Source organism: Canis lupus, unplaced genomic scaffold (assembly GCF_011100685.1).
Source record: "Canis lupus familiaris isolate Mischka breed German Shepherd unplaced genomic scaffold, alternate assembly UU_Cfam_GSD_1.0 chrUn_S1613H1804, whole genome shotgun sequence".
NCBI lineage: Eukaryota > Metazoa > Chordata > Mammalia > Carnivora > Canidae > Canis > Canis lupus.
The window spans coordinates 56,757-77,594 of NW_023330454.1; the positions used below are offsets into that span (position 1 = coordinate 56,757).

The 20,838-nt window shown below is 37.6% G+C and overlaps 2 protein-coding genes across 2 annotated transcripts; one reads left to right on the forward strand and one right to left on the reverse strand.

The window, feature by feature from the left end:
• Positions 1-7,988: 7,988 nt before the first annotated feature.
• Positions 7,989-16,239, reverse strand: LOC119871298 (olfactory receptor 6C3-like). The gene is made up of 2 exons (XM_038589059.1): positions 16,182-16,239; positions 7,989-8,947 (listed from the first exon to the last, which is right to left on the reverse strand). Exons 1-2 carry the CDS (start codon positions 16,237-16,239, stop codon positions 7,989-7,991), a joined length of 1,017 nt encoding a protein of 338 aa, XP_038444987.1.
• A 3,771-nt stretch (positions 16,240-20,010) lies between these two features.
• LOC119871297 (olfactory receptor 6C2-like) lies at positions 20,011-20,838 on the forward strand. The gene has a single exon (XM_038589061.1). It carries the CDS (start codon positions 20,011-20,013, stop codon positions 20,836-20,838), a length of 828 nt encoding a protein of 275 aa, XP_038444989.1.

Below are 20,838 nucleotides of genomic sequence, written 5' to 3' on the forward strand. Positions count from 1 at the left end.
TTCTCTTCATGAATAATAATAATAATAACAACAATATATTTTAAAGTGAAGCTAAAAGTTCCTTCAACAAATTAAACCAGTCTGTTATCTGATCCTTTATTCTGTGCATTCTCATTAAATAGTAAATTTTTGAATTCAGAGTCATGAGAGAAGTTTTGCAATAGAATATTTAGTTTTAAGATGTAGAATTGCTGATTTGTAGCACATAATGCATTATAACACTGTGAAATTTAAGTTTTTTTTCTCTTACATGCCTGAGCCTTCTTTTCACTCACTTTACTGTTTAGCAAAAAATATTGTTGTCGATTAAGTTTAGGCAAATTCCAGCTAAGATGGATAGTTCTAACACTACTGGGGAAGCATGTGAGATTCACAAGAAACAAACATTTCTCTTGCTATTTCTAAGGGACTGGAGGAAACAGGCTGAAGAGCTCTTACAAGAGAAATCAGACATTACAATGACGTATTTTGTAAAGAAACTTATGGCAATTCAAGTGTATGATGGATATTTCGATCATAAGAGTCATTGTTCTCAATAAATAACCCTCTATAATTAACAGCTGTGTGTAGGCTCTGATCTCTCAACAATTTCTGTGATGTTTTCAGTAGAAAAATGAAATATATATCTGAGACTTTAAAATATAATTTTAGGCTTTCCCTCCTAACTACTCACCCACATTTCTTTTTTTTCAGTAACATGTAAGCTATGGTTGCAAGTTTAATGTGGCCCCTACCCCTTTTTGTTTCAGTGAAGGCTAACCCATCCTGGATATCTTATTGTTGAATTACCTGTGTGGTTAAGTGAAAGTGAATTTATCTATTTCATGAATGAATACTTGCTATTGTGTTAAATGAAATAGCTGATATGTGAATGAAATAATAAGCACCAACTAGTTATTACACTTATTTAAATAAATGCCTTTTAGGACACTTCTGCCATTTCATATAAATTTTAAGAGTGGATGGCCTTGTAGAGAAAAGAACAATTTCATTCTCTGAATCATCCAATTTAAAGTGCAACAGTTTAAGAAGATCTATTAAGGATTAAGAAAATTGCTTTTCCTTATTTTTTAAAAAATAATTGGAGTAATGTTAAGAATCTCCCTAAATTCTGCAATATAATTGGAAACTAACTTTATCATTCTGCATTTGCTATGTGTGCTGAGATCTCAAGTTAAAAGTCCTAAAAATAGTTGTGAACACATATGTCCTCAAGATAATTTGCACCCACAACATTAACACACAGTTTTCCAATTCTCTATCTTTCTCTCTCACTTGATAATCTTTTTCTTGAGGTTAGGTCTATATGTTAGGCTAATTTGTCAGAAAAGAGCAAAATTCTGATTTAATTTGATATCTTCATTAATTATTTGGTTTGTACCAAGTACTATTTTTCCCCCTGGAATGACGCATTCTGTTTACGATGAAAAAATGTTTGGTGACATTTAATCTCATGTAAGAACTTCATAGTGATTGAATATAAAAAAATCTCCTAAGAACCAATGTAGATTTTTTCAGATTATTACCTTAGCAATGCCTTAGAGTATTCTTAAAATTAGTTCAGAATGCAGTTTACCTGAGGCCTCTGAAAAAAAATAAATGACCTTTGCTTTTTTTCCTATTAGAAAATGAATTTGAATTCCAAGTCAGATCAGAGCACCAACTGGTATGAATAGGAATAATGAAGGAAAAACAGTAATCACTTAAATCACATCATAATCTGTAGGTTTTCATAAAGATGTTCTCCTTATATTCTGATTATCTCAGTTTGTTAACTATATATCTATATTTGCAGGTAACTTTCAACTTAAAACAAAGGAAAGGAATTTTTATAAAATGCATGGCATCAGAACTTATTTTATAATGTGTGGTATTATTGGGGCAACTTGTGGGCTTTGAATTCAAAGAGAAATGGATTAAAAATGCAACGTAGGGGTGCCTGTGTGGCACAGTGCATGTGAGCTCTTGGTTTCCGCTCAGGTTGTGATCTCAGGCTTGTGAGATCAAGCCCTGCCTTAGACTCTGCACTCAGTACAGAGTCTGTCTGAAATTGTCTCTCCCTCTCCCTCTGCCCCTCCCCATTGTTCTCTTCCTCTCTCTCTAAAATAAAAAAAAAATCTTTTTAAAAAATATAACTTAGCCACATTATAGTATTATGACTTTATACAAGTTTTGGGTTTTTTAAAAGATTTTATCCATTTATTCATGAGAGATACACAGAGAGACAGAGACACAGGGAGGGAGAAACAGGCTCCCTGCAGGGACGTTGATGTGGGACTCGATCGATGCTCAACCACTGAGCCATTCAGGCGTCCCTATACAAGTTTCTTAATCTCTCTGACTTTTAATTTGTTTTTTTTTATTATTTTAAGATGAGAATAGTATATCATGGAGTTATTTAGGGCTAATATAATTATAAGTAAAATTAAACTATACAACAATATTATAGCATATATTTTTAGACAGCAGTTACTAACTACTATCTTGATTATTCCCAAAAATAAAATAAATGATCACATTTGAGGAATATAGCCCCACTGCAAAATAACAAAAATCATGCCCTTATCTCTACCTTTTTTTGATGACCCTATGTTAATTTGAAGAAACTGGCAATGAGAGAGGTTACATGACATAAACAAGATCATATAGCTACTAAATGGTAGAACTGAAAGTCTAATTTTCTGCCAGGAAATGAAGCATGGGCTACTTAGGAAACCTATATACTGTGGGGGAGATCAAACTCAGAGAAAATAATTTTCTGAAAATTAATAAAGGAATAAATTATTATGAAAAACAGGAAATGTAACATGTTCATTCTTCATAACACTAGGTATACGTGGAAAGAAATAGCAACCCTAAATTATTCTATAATAGCTAATGAAAAGTTAAGAACTAATGAATCAGTGCTAAGAAAAGGAAATTTTTCATTGGTTTTGGTTTTATAATCTTACCTCTGTCATACAAATGCACTGCATCAGCTGGTTGAAATGATACAAAAAGCACATTGACAACTATTTCAGTTTTAGGTTAAGAGATTCAGTATTCCTAAGAATCATTCTCAGTACATTTGGAATTACTTTATTTCTATAGCTGATATCCTATTACACATTTTCCATGGTAGCTATGGGAGCAACGATAGTGAAGAGAAGTTTGAACTGGAGTTACTTTAAGCCTTTCTGGACAAGGAGTCTATGAATTTTCCCCTGCATAAGGCACATGTTTTATCTACCGTATAAGCCCATGTCTCACGACAAATACTCCAGTGAATAAAACGTGCCAACGAGGGCCTGGAGGAAAGTACATAAGGACTATATGAATTTGCATCAATATTGGAACAGGAAACTTTTGGGATATCACCCAAAGAAATAGAAAGGGCATAAAAAATAAACCAGAAGCACATGGAATATTTTGCAGACTGTCTAAATGAAAAAATAACTAAATGTGCAAAGCCTTTGGGAGAGGTCTCCTGACTATCCTAAATCAAGATTTCTCTGAAAAATAGATGCCCCATTTCTTGTCTTGCTGAGTAAAATACTGGAACAACTTAATCTTATATGAAAACATTTCAATTTTATCATATACTAAAATGTTTCCATAAAAATGATTTTATAAACCATTAATTGTCAAATAAATAATTCAAAAACACCGAATACAGAATATTAAAAAGAATGAGATAGAGTTCAGTGCTCATGGATTTCCCATTGCAAGTCACCAAAAAAATACAGATTAGATACTTATTGAACTTTTCAATCTTTTCCAAGAATCACTTGAAGTCATTCTCCCATAATGGTAATGGTGCTAATTCTTGAAAATCATCTACTAATCAGAAGGTCCCTTTCCATTTAAAAGATGTGCTGGGTTTAACCTCATAATTAATGGAAGTATATCTAGGAACTTGGCAAGATTTTACAAATCCAATTTCTTTCTATCTCATTTAAGAAATGACAAGAAAAGAAGTCTGTTGACTCAATCACTATTTTTTCCTTCAACAAATATCTTTCAAGGACCTACTATCTTTAAATAGTATACAAAGCACTGAGGATAAAATGGAAAAAGATAGATATGATTCCCACTGTCATGCAAGTATCAAAACTCAAGGGCAAGCCAAGGAGAGAAAAGGACATGAAAAATGTCACATAATAATTGGCAAAGTCCTGGGGTGCCTGGGCAGCTCAGTCAATTAGTGTCCAACTCTTAATTTTGGCTCAGGTCATGATCTCATGGTCCTGGGATGGAAGCCTGCCTCAGCTTCTGTGCTCAGCGTGGATTCTGCTTGGGATTCTTAAGCCTCTTCCTCTGTTGCCCGCCCTACTCATGCTCTCTCTGTCTCTCTGTCACTCTCTCTTTCTCTTTATTTTTTTTTCTTTTATGATAGTCATCAGAGAGAGAGAGAGGCAGAGACATAGGCAGAGGGAGAAGCAGGCTCCATGCACCGGGAGCCCGATGTGGGATTCGATCCCGGGTCTCCAGGATCGCGCCCTGGGCCAAAGGCAGGCGCCAAACCGCTGCGCTACCCAGGGATCCCTCTCTTTCTCTTTAAATAAATAAATGAAATCTTTTTTTAAAAAGAGCAGGCAATGTTCTGAAAGATATAAATAAAATACCTGACTCTCAGCTCAGAACTTTTTTTACTACACCAAGCCATTTTCTAATGAGGAATATTACACAATTATATCAAGTCATATATACTACTGATCTCATTATTCTTTAGCCATTTTTTGGATATGAATTTATACAAAAGTTTACATTCAACATTTTCTAATTTTTCTCTTGGATCACATGTTCATCAAAAGTTGTCCAAAAATAGTGACTCTTTGCTTGTTAAATATTCTAAGTTATTCTGATTCAACCATAGTATTTAATAAAATTGTTTGATATTGATCTAATTGTTCATATCACAGCTAATCAGTATAGTCAGTGTATCTATGAAAAGAGCTATTTTAACAGGTATCTTTAATTTCTATTAAAGTTTCAAGTATACGAAATTTTGTTACTTTGGGGCTTAAAAGATATTTTTAGTTTAATATGTAAGTACCTATAATATATAAGAATATCAGTGGGATGTAGTATATCATAAGGAATTTTTTAAAATACAGTCTTAGATCCAAAACAGATAGGTTCAAATTCAAATGTTGCTATTTAGTCAGGTTGCAAGATTGGAAAATTGTTAAAGGCCTTTCTTCTTTTCTAATAAGTATTATCAGTGAATTTGCCATTTTTAAAAAATAATTAAAGAAAACATAATAGTGAAGCCCTCTGTCTCCATAAGAAGGAGTTTCTTGAGACAGATGAATACCCATGCAAAGGACATATAGAAATGTGATGGGCACTGAGGGGGGCACTTGATGGGATGAGCACTGGGTGTTATTCTATATGTTGGCAAATTGAACACCAATAAAAAATAATTTATAAAAAAAGGAAAAAAAAGAAATGTGAGGTAAAACAGAAAAATAATGTGTTATGAGACGTGTGACACCTTTGGTTTCCAGCTCTGCATGTAAGAAGTCACAAGTCACCACTTGGGTCTACCAATAAAAAAAAAAAAAAAAAAAAAAAGATAAACAGCCTGAAAATCAACTCTTTTTGGATCCTTTTTTTTTAATTTTTTTAAAATTTTATTTTACTTATTAATGATAGGCACACAGTGAGAGAGAGAGGCAGAGACACAGGCAGAGGGAGAAGCAGGCTCCATGCACCGGGAGCCCGATGTGGGATTCGATCCCGGGTCTCCAGGATTGCGCCCTGGGCCAAAGGCAGGTGCTAAACTGCTGCGCCACCCAGGGATCCCCCTTTTTGGATCCTTTGAGCAGAAAAATCACTGCCCTCATGATTGAAAATCAGACAACTAAGTACAAAAAGTGAAGGTTTAAGAGAGCAGAGGCTCATAAGTAGAAAATGCCCTAGGGTCTGGTGCCAGAGGAAGAAAACCTGAAGTAAAATGTATGGTTTGTGAGGCTAAGTGGGGAAACTCAGGGAGTCCACATCATGATATTTGCTTCTAAGAGCTCAACAGGATTCAGAGGTGGAGTGTCAGAGAAAAATCACCTCATGTTTCTGTCAGGGGAGAGAAAAAGGGACCATTTTGAAATACATGAGAATGCTGTATTCTTAAGAGATCCAGCCCTCACAGGAACCTAGATGACCAGAGCCTAACCTGTTGGGACACTATCAGAGCTGAGCTGACCTTGGACAAGGAAATACCCAACTCCAGAATCTTCTAGCCTTCCATGTGGGAGAAGGAAAATACCTGACTCCAGCTCACACTAACCTTCCTGTTCTGCTTAAGTGGGGAGAAAAAACTGAGAAACAATTAATGAAGTTCACCTCCCAGAGGCCCAAGCTCACTAAGAAACTGAGCGCTGACCTTAGGACTAGAGAATGCTTCACCTCCCCCCATGCCTGACTACCACATTTCCAAAGGCATACTTGCTGTGGTTCTTTTTACCAGAGCATCACATGTGGGTGTCAAGAAAACTGTATGGGCATAAAAAAGGGAAAAAAAACACTCTTTTTGAAGAGGCAGAGAACCAGACATGGCAGAGGTGTGAAAATGATGAGACTGGACATTTGAAACAATTATGATTAATATGATAAGGGCTCTAGTGAAGAAAGTAGACAGAATGCAAAAACAGAAGGGAAAGATAAACAGAGGGTTGAAAATCCAAAAAAAAAAAAAAAAACCAGAAGAAGTAAAGAATTCTTTAGACAAAACAGAAATTAAGTATATGTGTTGTCAGTATCCCAGGTTTGAAGGAAATGTGAAAAGAAATGCTTTAAAGAGAAGCAAAATAGTACAGTTCACAAAGTCATATCTACATAGAGTAAGAAAGAGCATTGCAGAAGGAATAGGGAAGAGAAACACATTTGTTTGTTCACTTAGGGCAACTGACAAACTCTAGGTGACTGTGGGCTGATGAGAAAAAAAAATCTGGATGGTGAGCTGTTACTTCAAGGACATGAGTTAACACAGACAAAGAACAAGCAAGAGATTACAAACTCCATCAGAGAAACCAAAAGAAGGCAAAATCTTGTCATTGAGAATATTCACATGGAAGTCTGAGAAGATATATTCTTGCAAAAGGTTCAAGAGGTCCCCAGAATTTTGTGGACTGAAGCCGGACTCAGAGGTGATGGTCTTCCTCTGCCCAAATCCAGTTTTACAAGACTGTGAGACAAGGTTGTTTTTTCAAATGCATACATATCAACATAAAGATACAAGGAATGTCAAGAAGCAGAGGAAAATGGTCCAAAGAAACAAAATCTTCATTAGCAGACTCTAGAGAAATATAGATACATCTGACAAATTACTCAAAATAACTGTCATACAGGGGCTCAAAAATTAGAAAAGTGACAGGTGTTTTAGTTTTATTGCATTTGCTTCAAATCTTTAACAGATATCAATATTTTTTCAAAAATGAGAGAGAAATAGAAATTCTATAAATAGTACTCAATATCATGATCGATATTTACCTCGTAATATGCACTAAATTTCGCAAAATATATTATGCTCTGTACTTAAAGTGTAATTCACAATGACTTAGGATTTCTAAGGACTGAATTTAATATACAATAGTATAGGGAGTATAGATTTTTTAAATGTTAAGAGATCACCAAAAACATCTGGAAAATTCACAAGAATCACACATGAATTTTGAAACTATAAGGGACTTTAGAGACGTTTATTAACAAAATTAACACTATTTTTTACATTGTGCTATACAGTATGCCTTATAGAAATACATTTCATTTCCATAAAACTTTGTAGGAGAAATAAAGCTTTCCATACTTTACAATATGTCAATAAACATGTATTGGAGAAACACGGGTATGGAAGTAGAAAAAATGGGTGGGCACCTATTAAATAATTACAAAGTGGCATATAAGAGACTAGAAGAAGAAGCATACCAACTTAGATATTTAGGAATGTCAAGATTTTACCTAGTTACTCTTTAGAGTGTCTTTTTTTTTTTTTTGCCAGAAGAAATGTTTCATTTACTTGAAGAAAATACTACTTTATGGACCATATCTTTGAAAGCTTGTTTTACTTGCTGGTTTCTCAGAGTGTAAATAAAAGGGTTCAGCATGGGGGCAACAGAAGTATTGAGAATAGCTACTCCTTTGGTCAATGATGCCCTTTCTTTTGCAGAGGGATTAGCATACATAAATATACAGCTCCCATAAGAAATGGAAATGACAATCATATGAGAAGAACATGTGGAGAAAGCCTTTTTTCTCTGACTGGCAGATGGGATTCTCAAAATAGTTCTGATTATATACAGATAAGATAAAATCACCAAGGCCAAAGTGAATAGCAAGGCAACTAAATCAAAGTAGAAACCAATTACCTCTAGGAGCCACGTATCTGAACAAGACAGTTGTAAAAGGGGAAAATAGTCACATGCAAAGTGGTCAATGACATTGGAAGCACAGTAATTCAGCTGGAGTAGAAGCATAAGGGGTGGGAAAATGGTCAAGAACCCACCGAGCCATGCACAGAGCACAAGTAGAGTGCAGACCTTCCTGATCATGATGGTGGTGTAATGAAGGGGCTTGCAGATGGCAACATAGCCGTCATAAGACATGGCAGTGAGAATGTAAAATTCCATCACCCCCATTAAAATAAAGAAAAACAGCTGGACTGCAGAGTCGTTATAGGAAATAGTCTTATCCCTGGTGATAATTGCCCCCAGAAATCTAGGAATACATACAGTTGTAAATAAGATTTCTAAGAAAGAGAAGTTTCGGAGGAAGAAATACATTGGCGTCTGTAGATGAGAGTCCACCAAGGTTAGGGTGATGATAGTTAGGTTTCCAGTGACACTTAGTAAGTATGTGACGAATAAGAAGAGGAAAATCACAATCTGAAGGTCAGGATCATCAGAAAGGCCTAGCAGGACAAACTTGGTGATCACTGTGTGATTTATTTCTTTCTCTCTCTCCTTTTCTTCTTTTAAAGATATTTAGGTGGCAAGAATATTAAAGGGAGGAGATGGAATGTATAATTCATGATTATCAATATCACCACCATTGATACAATTGTAAAATATATTCTATAATCCATGCTCATCTTAATTTCTTTTGTCTGTCTTGTTTGCATTTGATTATAATATGTATTTGCATGTTCTGTCTTATTTATTGGTTGTCTTATCTGAAATATTGCAGTTTGATGTTTAGAAATTTTCATGCAATTACTCACATCATTGAAAAATGGTAAAATCAGTACTTCTTGCTTTATCCAATTTATGTACTTCGTTGTATTTTTGTAGAAAAATTATGAAAAATACGCACCTTGGAGGAGGGGCAAGATGGCAGAAGAGTAGTGTCCCCAAATAACCTGTCCCCACCAAATTACCTAGATAACCTTAAAATTATCCTAAAAATCTATGAATTTGGCCTGAGACTTAAAGAGAGAACAGAAAAAAAAATAAAAAATAAAAAAATAAAAAAAAAAGAGAGAACAGCTGGAATGCTACAGTGAGAAGAGTTCGCGCTTCTATCAAGGTAGGAAGACGGGGTGGGGGAAGAAATAAAGAAACGAAAGGCCTCCAAAGGGGAGGGCCCCGCGAGGAGCCGGGCTAAGGCCCGGGCGAATGTCCCCAGGACAGGAGAGGCCCGTCCCGGAGAAGCAGGAGCTGCACCAACCTTCCCGGGCGGAAAGGGGCTCGCAGGGAGTTGGAGCAGGACCCAGGAGGGCAGGGATGCCCTCGGGCTCCCTGGGACAGTAACAGACACCTGCGCCCCGGGGAGACTGCGCGGAGCTCCCTAAGGGCTGCAGCGCGCACGGCGGGTCCCGGAGCAGCTCGGAGGGGCTCGGGTGGCGGCTCCGCGGAGGGGGCTGCGGGGCCGGGAGTGCGAGTCCAACAGCGCAGGCTCCGGAGCACAGGGCGCCGGGACACAGCCCAGGATCCGGCCTCACCCCGGGACAGGCAGAGGCCGGGAGGGCCCAGGACTGCAAGGACGCTCCTGCCCCGAGCTGAGCAGATCAGCGGCCCCGCCCCGGAGCCTCCAGGCCCTGCACGCCGAGAGCTCTGGAGTTCATGCGGGAGCTGAATCCAGGTTTCCAGAGCTGCAATAGCCACTGGGGTTGTTCCTCCTGGGGCCTCACGGGGTAAACAACCCCCACTGAGCCCTGCACCAGGGAGGGGGCAGAGCAGCTCCCCAAGTGCCTCCCCGGGACAGGCAGAGGACGGGAGCGAACAGGACCGCAAGGACACTCCTGCCCTGAGCTGAGCAGATCAGCGGCCCCGCCCCGGGGCCTCCAGGCCCTGCAGACCGAGAGCTCCCTAGTTACTGCGGGAGCTGACTCTAGGGCTGCAGAGCAGGCCACGGCCACTGGGGTTGTTCCTCCTGGGGCCTCAGGGGGTAAACAACCCCCCACTGAGCCCTGCACCAGGCAGGGGGCAGAGCAGCCCCCCCCAAGTGCTAACACTTGAAAGTCAGCACAGCAGGCCCCTCCCCCAGAAGACCAACCAGACGGACAAGTTCCAGGGGAAGTCAAGGGACTTAAAGTATACAGAATCAGAAGATACTCCCCCGTGTTTTTTTTTTTTTTTTGCTTTTTGATTTCTGTTTGCTTCCCCCACCTTTTTTCCCTTTCTTTTTCTTTCTCTGTTTCTTCTCTTTTTTTCCTCCTTTTTTCTTTTTTCTTTTTCTCTTTTCTCTCCTTCTTTCTCTCCTCTCTTTTTTCCTTTTCCCAATACAACTTGTTTTTGTCCACTCTGCACTGAGCAAAATGACTAGAAGGAAAACCTCACCTCAAAAGAAAGAATCAGAAACAGTCCTCTCTCCCACAGAGTTACAAAATCTGGATTACAATTCAATGTCAGAAAGCCAATTCAGAAGCACTATTATAAAGCTACTGGTGGGTCTAGAAAAAAGCATAAAGGACTCAAGAGACTTCATGACTGCAGAATTTAGATCTAATCAGGCAGAAATTAAAAGTCAATTGAAAGAGATGCAATCCAAACTAGAAGTCCTAACGACGAGGGTTAACGAGGTGGAAGAACAAGTGAGTGACATGGCAGCCAAGTTGATGGCAAAGAGGGAAATTGAGGAAAAAAGAGACAAACAATTAAAAGATGATGAGGATAGATTAAGAGAAATAAGTGACAGCCTGAGGAAGAAAAACCTACGTATAATTGGGGTTTCCCAGGGCGCTAAAAGCAACAGAGGTCCAGAATATGTATTTGAACAAATCATAGATGAAAACTTTCCTAACCTGGGGAGGGAAACAGGCATTCAGATCCAGGAAATAGAGAGACCTGCCCCCCTAAAATCAATAAAAACCGTTCAACACCTCGACATTTAATAGTTAAGCGTGCAAATTCCAAAGATAAAGAGAAGATCCTTAAAGAAGCAACAGACAAGAAATCTCTAACTTTTATAGGGAGAAGCATTAGGATAACAGCAGACCACTCCACAAGAACTGGCAGGCCAGAATGGGCTGGCAGGATCTACCTAGAGTCCTAAATGAGAAGAATCTGCAGCCAAGAATACTTTATTCAGTAAGACTCTCTTTCAGAATAGAAGGAGAGATAAAGATCTTCCAAGACTGGCAAAAACTGAAAGAATATGGGACCGGCAAACCGGCTCTCCAAGAAATATTAAGGGGGACTCTGTAAAAGAAAGATGAATTCCAAGAAAACAGTCCACAAAAGCAGGGACTGAATAGGTATCATGATGACACTAAATTCATCTTTCAATAGTAACTCTGAACGTGAATGGACTTAATGACCCCATCAAAAGGCTCAGGGTTTCAGACTGGATAAAAAAGCAAGACCCATCTATTTGCTGTCTACAAGAGACTCATTTTACACCTAAGGACACCTACAGGCTGAAAATAAAAGGTTGGAGAACCATATACCATTCAAATTGTCCTCAAAAGAAAGCAGCGGTAGCCATCCTTATATCAGATAAACTAAAGTTTATCCCAAAGACTGTAGTAAGAGATGAAGAGAGACACTACATCATACTTAAAGTATCTATCCAACAAGAGGACCTAACAATCATGAGTATTTATGCCTCTAAGGTGTGAGCTGCCAAGTATATCAATTAATAACCAAAGTTAAGACATACTTAGATAATAATACACTTATACTTGGTGACTTGAATGTAGCACTTTCTACAATCGACAGATCTTCTAAGCACAACATCTCCAAAGAAACAAGAGCTTTATTTATTTTTTTTATTTATTTTTTATTGGTGTTCAATTTACTAACATACAGAATAACCCCCAGTGCCCGTCACCCATTCACTCCCACCCCCCGCCCTCCTCCCCTTCTACCACCCCTAGTTCGTTTCCCAGAGTTAGCAGTCTTTACGTTCTGTCTCCCTTTCTGATATACTGGACCAAATGGATTTTACAAATATTTACAGAACTTTACATCCAAACACAACTGAATACACATTCTTCTCAAGTGCACATGGAACTTTTGCCAGAATAGACCACTTACTGGGTCACAAATCAAGTCTTAACTGATACCAAAAGATTGGGATCGTCCCTGTTTATTTTCAGACCATAAGGCCTTGAAATTAGAACTAAGTCACAAGAAGAAGTTTGGAAGGATTTCAAACACGTGGAGGTTAAGGACCATCCTGCTAAAAGATGAAAGGGTCAACCAGGACATTAGAGAAGAATGAAAAAGATTCATGGAAACTAATGAGAATGAAGATACAACCATTCAAAATCTTTGGGATGCAGCAAAAGCAGTCCAGAGGGGAAAATATATCGCAATACAAGCAACAATCCAAAAACTGAAAAGAACTCAAATACAAAAGCTAACCTTGCACCTCAAGGAGCTGGAGAAAAAACCACAAATAGATCCTACATCCAACAGAAGAAGAGAGTTAATAAAGACTCAGGCAGAACTCATTGAAATGGAGACCAGAAACTGTAGAACAGATCAACAACACCAGGAGTTGGTTCTTTGGAAGAATTAATAAGATAGACAAACCATTAGTCAGCCTTATTAAAAAAGAAGAGAGAAAAGACTCAAATTGGTAAAATATAATCATGAATGAGAAAGGAGAGATCACCACCAACACCAAGGAAATACAAAAGATCTTAAAAACTGAGAATGAGCAGCTTTACACCAGTAAATTAGGCAATCTAGAAGAAATGGATGCATTTCTGGAAAACCACAAACTACCAAAACTGGAACAGGAAGAAATAGAAAACCTGAACAGGCTGATAACCAGGGAGGAAATTGAGGCAGTCATCAAAAACCTCCCAAGACACAAAAGTCCGGGGCCAGATGGCTTCCCTGGGGAATTCTATCAAACGTTTAAAGAAGAAACCATACCTCTTCTACTAAAAGTTTTCAGAAAGATAGAAAGAGATGGAATAATTCCAAACTCGTTCTATGAGGCCAGCATCACCATAATACCAAAACCAGACATAGACCCCACCAAAAGGAGTTTTATACACCAATATCCCTGATGAACATGGATGCAAAAATTCTCAACCATATACTAGCCAATAGGATACAACAATACATTAAGATGATTATTCACCATGACCAAGTGGGATTTATCCACTGGATGGAAGGCTGGTTCAACACACATAAAGCAATCAATGTGGTTTATCATATCAGCAAGAGGAAAAACAAGAACGATTGGATCCTCTCAATAGATGCAGAAAAAGCATTTGACAAAATACAGCATCCATTTCTGATCAAAACTCTTCAGAGTGTAGGGATACAAGGAACATTCCTCAGCATCTTGAAAGCCATCTATGAAAAGCCCACAGCAAATATTCTCAATGGGGAAACACTGGGAGCCTTTCCCCTAAGATCAGGAACAAGACAGGGATGTCCACTCTCACCACTGCCATTCAACATAGTCCTAGTATTCCTAGCTTCAGCAATCAGGCAACAACAACAAAAAAATAAATGGCATTCAAATTGGCAAAGAAGTCAAAGTCTCCCTCTGCACAGATGAATGATACTGTACATAGAAAACTCAAAAGACTCCACCCCAAGATTGCTAGACTCATACAGCAATTTGGCAGTTTGGCAGAATAAAAATCAATGCCCAGAAGTCAGTGGCATTTCTATACACTAACAATGAGATTGAAGAAAGAGAACTGAAGGAGTCAATCTCATTTACAATTGGAACAAAAAACATCAGATACCTAGGAATAAACCTAATCAAAGAGGTAAAGGATCTCTACCCTAAAAACTATAGAACACTTCTGAAAGAACTTGAGGAAGACACAAAGAGATGGAAAAATATTCCATGCTCATGGATGTGAAGAATTAATATTGTGAAAATATCTATGCTACCCAGGGCAATTTACACATTCAATGCAATCCCTATCAAAATACCATGGACTTTCTTCAGATAGTTAGAACAAATTATCTTAAGATTTGTGTGGAATCAGAAAAGACCCTGAATAGCCAGGGGAATATTAAAAAAGAAAACCATAGCTGGAGGTAATACAATGCCAGATTTCAGGTTGTACTACAAATCTGTGGTCATCAAGACAGTGTGGTACTGGCACAAAAACAGACACATAGATGAAAGGAACATAATAGAGAATCCAGAAGTGGACCTCCAACTTTATGGTCAACTAATATTCGACAAAGGAGGAAAGACTCTCCACTGGAAAAAAGTCTCTTCAATAAATGGTGCTGGGAAAATTGGACATCCATATGCAGAAGAATGCAATTGGACCATTCTATTACACCATACACAAAGACAAACTCAAAATGGATGAAAGATCTAAATGTGAGACAAGTTTCCATCAAAATCCCAGAGGAGAACACAGGCAACACAGTTTTTGAACTTGGCCACAGCAACTTCCTGCAAGATACATCCATGAAGGCAAGAGAAACAAAAGCTAAATGAACTATTGGGACTTCATCAAGACAAAAAGCTTCTGCACAGAAAAAAAAAAAAAAACAGTCACAGTCAACAAAACTCAAAGACAACTTACACAATGGGAGAAGATATTTGCAAATCACCCATCTGTTAAAGGGCTACTATCCAAGATCTATAAAGAACTTATGAAACTCAACAGCAAAGAAACAAACAATCCATCCATGAAATAGGCAAAAGACATGAGCAGAAATTTCACAGAGGAAGACCTAGCCTTGGCCAACAAGCACATGAGAAAATGCTCTGCATCACTGGCCATCAGAGAAACACAAATCAAAACCACAATGAGATACCACCTCACACCAGTGGGAATGGGGAAAATTAACAAGACAGGAAACAACAAATGTTGGAGAGGATGTGGAGAAAGGGGAACCCTCCTGCACTGTTGGTGGGAATGTGAACTGGTGCAGCCACTCTGGAAAACTGTGTGGAGGTTCTTTAAAGAGTTAAAAATAGATCTGCCCCACGACCCAGCAATTGCCCTGCTGGGGATTTACCCCAAAGATACAGATGCAGTGACACGCTGGGACACCTGCACCCTGATGTTTATAGCAGCAATGTCCACAGTAGCCAAACTGCAGAATGTGCCTCGGTGTCCATCGAAAGATGAATGGATAAAGAAGATGTGGTCTATGTATACAATGGAATATTACTCAGCCATTAGAAACGACAAATACCCACAATTTGCTTCGACGTGGACCGACCTGAAGGGTATTATGCTGAGTGAAGTAAGTCAATCAGAGGACAAACATTATATGGTCTCATTCATTTGGGGAATATAAAAATATAAAAATATAAAAAATAGTGAAAGGGAATAAAGGGGAAAGGAGAGAAAATGAGTAGGAAAAAAAAACTTTCATTCTCCTAATGATTAAAAGAAAGCATTTAAGAACTAATAATCAGATAGATGGGGAAGACAAACAAGTAGATCATACGAGTATGCCCTACAACAGAAATCATCAGATGACCCCCAGCATTTCAACAATATAAAAAGAACATAGTGAGAATATGATTGCCATTTTATCATCAGACTTTTTTTCCCTGCCACTAATACTATTATGATTGCATTTTTCACCTGGGGACATTGCCCCACAGGTGCTGGTTAAATTTTTTTCTTTGTTTTTCTCTATTTTGTTTTGTTTGCCAAAGTTAAATTTACTGTAGATTCACTAGTGGTTCTAATATAGTTACTAAGGACATTTTCACTGTTCACTTAATTGTTCCCTGTGCACCAATAAGGCCATGCCATTTCTATTAATGAAAATTTATAGAGCAAATCATTTCTTTGCACAGAGAGGTCAAACCATTTTGATTTCCATAGTCAAGGAGAGTTGCTAGCATTTGCTTGCCATGTTTGTCCATCCTTTCAGTTAAAGAATTCAGGAAAATATTATTTGATAGCTCAATGAAAGATAGGAACTCTCATTGACCCATGTTAGACTTGGTGATGATAAGAGCAAAGGAAACTATTCTCTATGCCCTTGCATATTACCTTGCATTTGCAGTCACTCCTACCCAGAAGAGCATGTGGAGTTTCAAAGTATACCAAAGTTAACTCAAAATTATAACCACTAGCACCCAGTGTTCCTCAGATTCAAGAAACAACTTTAGATTAAATTTCCCAAAAAGTGATGAGGAACCACCAGAAAGTAAGTATGAAGTGTTTGTCATTTTTGTGCCTAAATGTTTGGGAGCTGGACTCATGGAAGGTGTATAAAAGCTGTCCCTGAAAAAAGGCAGTGAGTTTATATATTTCTACTAAAAAATCTGAGTACAAGACATGCTTAAATTTTCAGAGAGGATTCGAAAAGTAATTGCTGAGTTTCCATTTTGTTCTATATAACATAATAATGAATCTGAACATCATTTTTAAGCAGTGCTCTTGGAAAATATCAGAATTAAGAATAAGACTAGCTACAAACACAGCTGGAGAGTGTAGTCACTGTTGTGCTATAATGAGAAGGGCCAAAACAAGGATATCAAAAATTATTTCTCCCTTTTTCATAAGATGTTAGAATATGAGGGCTACAAATAACTTCAAAGATGCATCTAAAACACCCTGTTGAATGATTATTTAACTTATCCTTGAACATTTCCAGTCCATCTTGAGCTGCTTCAGTACCAAAAAAGAATCCATAATAATAATAATTAGTGTCATGCTAATTAGATTAAACTACATTGTAGGATTTGGAGACTCTGATATTCACTGTTTTTTTTACTGATATGTTCAATCAAATAGCACAAAAATGTAAAAATAAGTACATTTGTTATTAATTTAAAATATTATAAGGTTTAGAAAATGTGTGACGCCTGGGTGGCTCAGTGGTTGAGCGTCTGACTTGGGCTCAGGGCGTGATCATGGAGTCCCAGGTTGGAGTCCCACATCGGGCTCCTTAGTGTAAAATTGAGTCTTTCTAATAAAGGTCATGTGGAAGCTGCCAAAAAAACTATTAATTTTATCATTTTGTTCCTTATATGTTGAGATATGACAAGCAAGTAAAATTGAATTTTGAAGAATATTTAATAACATGAGGAAAATACATCAGTGCTTGAAAATAATTGAATGGATAAAGTGAGGTTAAATGAGAAAAGCATCAAATGTTATTTTCAATATATTATTTTTATAAAATATAATAAAACAAGTAAATATTCATTTACTAGGCTCATATTTTATTATAGAGGATTCAAACAAGTAATGTTTGAAAGAAACATTTAAGGAAAAAATAATGGGGCAATGGGTAGTCCAGTTGGTCAAGCATCTGACTTGATTTCAGCTCAGGTCATGGTCTTGGGGTCCTAGGATCAAGCCTCAGTAGAGCTCTATGCTCAGCGGGAAGTCTGCTTGAGAATTCTCCCTCTCCTTCTCCCTCCGTTCCTCCCCCTGCTTGCTCACTCTCTGTCTAAAATAAATAAATAATTTTGAATAAGTAAAGGGAAAAATAATAAATAACAAGTCTCTATAATTTAAAATTATCCTTGATAGCAGAAAGTAAAATAGACATGGCCTAAAACTTCAATATTTAATATAATTGCTTTGTGCTAGTCCTTCTTCTTAAAGTGGTCATCCAATGATGCGAAGGTATTTACAAATTTTATTTCAGCCATTTCTTCTGAATTTAGGGCACAAGATTATATATTTTTATGATACGTAATGGTGCGCCATCCAGTGATATTAATTGGGGTGCAGTGTATTGGCCAACACGAAAAATATGTGTGGCTCTTAGGAAATTTTTATGTCTTAGTCCAAGAAAGCAATCTTGAATCAGCATGCATTATTTATTTGCTGACACTCTTTATCACATAAGTCTAGGTCAGCAGCCTTCTATTATGGTGCATCTATAATGCCTGTCACACTGTGGCAACGCTTCTCAATGGGAAAAAAAATGATGCCTTCTCTAAGCACAAAGGGAAACAACGCTTAAGACATTTTGTGAGGAATATCTTAGAGCAGCACACTAAAAGAACATTTATATTACAATATAATTGGTGACTCATGAGATTTCATTCTAGTCATTTATTGAAGAAACCCAGATGCCCCAGACATACTTTTTGGCTAGGAAACATTAAAAAAATCTAACATTTTAATTAACTTGTGATTATTAGAATGGTCTAAAGATAAGCAATTGCCCAAAATCTTAAAATTATCGATTTCCTGGAAACACTTTAATTTTAATCCGGTTTGACCTGGGTCAGTAATTCCAGCTCTGACACTTCTTAGTATTGCCACAATTGCTGGGAAGGGTACATGAATAGGTAGGGAATGTGAGAAATGAGAAAGTACTCAGTGGCTTCCTGGAAGGTGGTGACAATCATTTCTTTGACAGGATCTTCAAAAGAAGCATCACAGGGAGACAGTTTTGTAGGGAAACTCAAAAAGATGGCTATTTTTCAGTTTTTAAGAATATCCACACCTAATAACCAGATTTCTTTATTCTCTGTGTCATATTTAAGCCTTCTTAAGGATTAATGCCTAATAATAACTGTCCTTTGGGGAAATAAGTACGGGCTGAGTCTATCCTTGGGCCAGAGTGCTGAGGACCAACGATAGGGATAGCAATTCCCTTGGCATTCCCAAGTCTTCAGAGAATGGAACAAAGGCAAAGAAGTCAACTCCTCACCCAAGTGGTATTCCCTTATGTCTGATCACCTTGAAGGATCTAGATTTTATGTTATTATTGCAGATGGCAAGTAGACTTAGAAGGCATTTGGAAGCTGAAACATCTATGTGTAAGCTACACAATCCCAATATGGATCATGGAAGCCTAAGGACAGGACTCTGTTCTCTGGAAAGGACATCAGAACATCTCACTTGTCATTATTCTGGGAAGGCTTGGGATGGGTGGGATGCTAGAGAACAGATGGATGTTGAAAGTGGAATTCAGGAGAGGAAACAAAAGAGAGACTGATCAAACTGATACAGGGGAAGGACAAAGACTCGAATATTTCAGTCTATTATAAAAAGAGAGCAAAGAAGAAATTCTGGAGAAGTATGAGACTCAAGAAATTTCATGGTAACTCTGTAATACTGTTCCCAGTTCACCCACACAGTAGAGACTTTTCCAGGATTTGGGGGGGGGGGGTTTAAGTAATTATTTAAAGGAAGGAGTGTTGCAAAGCATGGAAATAATACAACTAAGACACTGATGGTATTATACTATTATAGCCTATGAGAATGACTTGCTGATATGCTGTCCTGACAGGTGGGAAATAAAAATTGTATACATATTTTTCTATTTATTAACATTTATGAATTTCCTACTCTACACTGAGGACTAAAGATACCAAGATGGCTGGCCCTAATCTCAGGAGACTGTGAAATCCTTGTGGTATTTTCTGTATACTTTTAAATTGGTCCTATAACTGGAGTGGAAATTAAATTTCAGAGGGATGTGTTTTCTATAAACCATATTCTGAAGACCAAGGTAAAGCAGAGTCCAGGGAAATGAAGCATGATGCAATCACTTCTACACCAGATTACTGACAATCAAATAAAAGTTCTAAAATACACTTCTACTAGCTTGCTGGACTACTTTTCTCTAAATAGCTTATTGATATATTACTTTTATATTCTATTCCTCAGATTCAAGGTTTGTAACTTAATAATACAGACTCATTATATATCTGAAGTCAGTAATGAAAAATCATTCTGCAATAGCATTCATCCTGCTAGGATTAACAGATGATCCACGACTACAGGTTTTTCTTTCATTATTTCTGTTTTTAACCTACATTTTCACTGTTGCTGGAAATTTAATCATTATCCTCCTCACTCTTGTAGACTCTCACCTCAAAACATCCATGTACTTTTTCCTTCGGAATTTTTCCATCTTAGAAATAATATTTACAACTGTCTGTGTTCCTCGACTCTTATACAGCCTGACAACTGGGGACAAAAGTGTTACCTATAATGCTTGTGTCATCCAATTATTTTTTGTTATCCTCATTGGAGCAACAGAATTTTTTCTTCTAACCGCCATGTGCTATGACTGCTATGTTGCCATCTGCAAGCCCTTGCACTACACTATCATCATGAATGAAAGAGGATGCACAATTCTTGTCCTTTGCTGTTGGCTGATTGGGTTAATTGTCATACTCCCACCACTTATCCTGGGAGTTCAGCTAGATTTCTGTAACTCCAATCTCATTGACCATTTTGGTTGTGATGCATCTCCTCTCCTGAATATTGTATGCTCAGACGCTCAATTTGTAGAGCAATTTGTTTTAATCATGGCTGTGTTGACCCTCATAGTCACATTAGTCTGTGTATTTGTGTCATACACATATATTGTCAAGACCATTTTAAGACTCCCTTCAGCTCAGCAAAGGAAAAAGGCTTTCTTCACTTGTTCTTCCCATATGATTGTAATTTCCATCACCTATGGAAGTTGCATCTTCATCTTCATTGCTCAATACCTCAATCATCCCTTTGATGAACCCTTTCATTTATACACTACGGAATAA

Coding starts and splice junctions, on each gene's coding strand:
- LOC119871298 (XM_038589059.1), bottom strand. CDS start 16,239: ATGGACAAACATGGCAAGCAAATGCTAGCAACTCTCCTTGACTATGGA. Junction 8,948..16,181: donor TGACTATGGAAATCAAAATG/GTTTGACCTCTC, acceptor TATCTTTAAAAG/AAGAAAAGGAGAGAGAGAAA.
- LOC119871297 (XM_038589061.1), top strand. CDS start 20,011: ATGAAAAATCATTCTGCAATAGCATTCATCCTGCTAGGATTAACAGAT.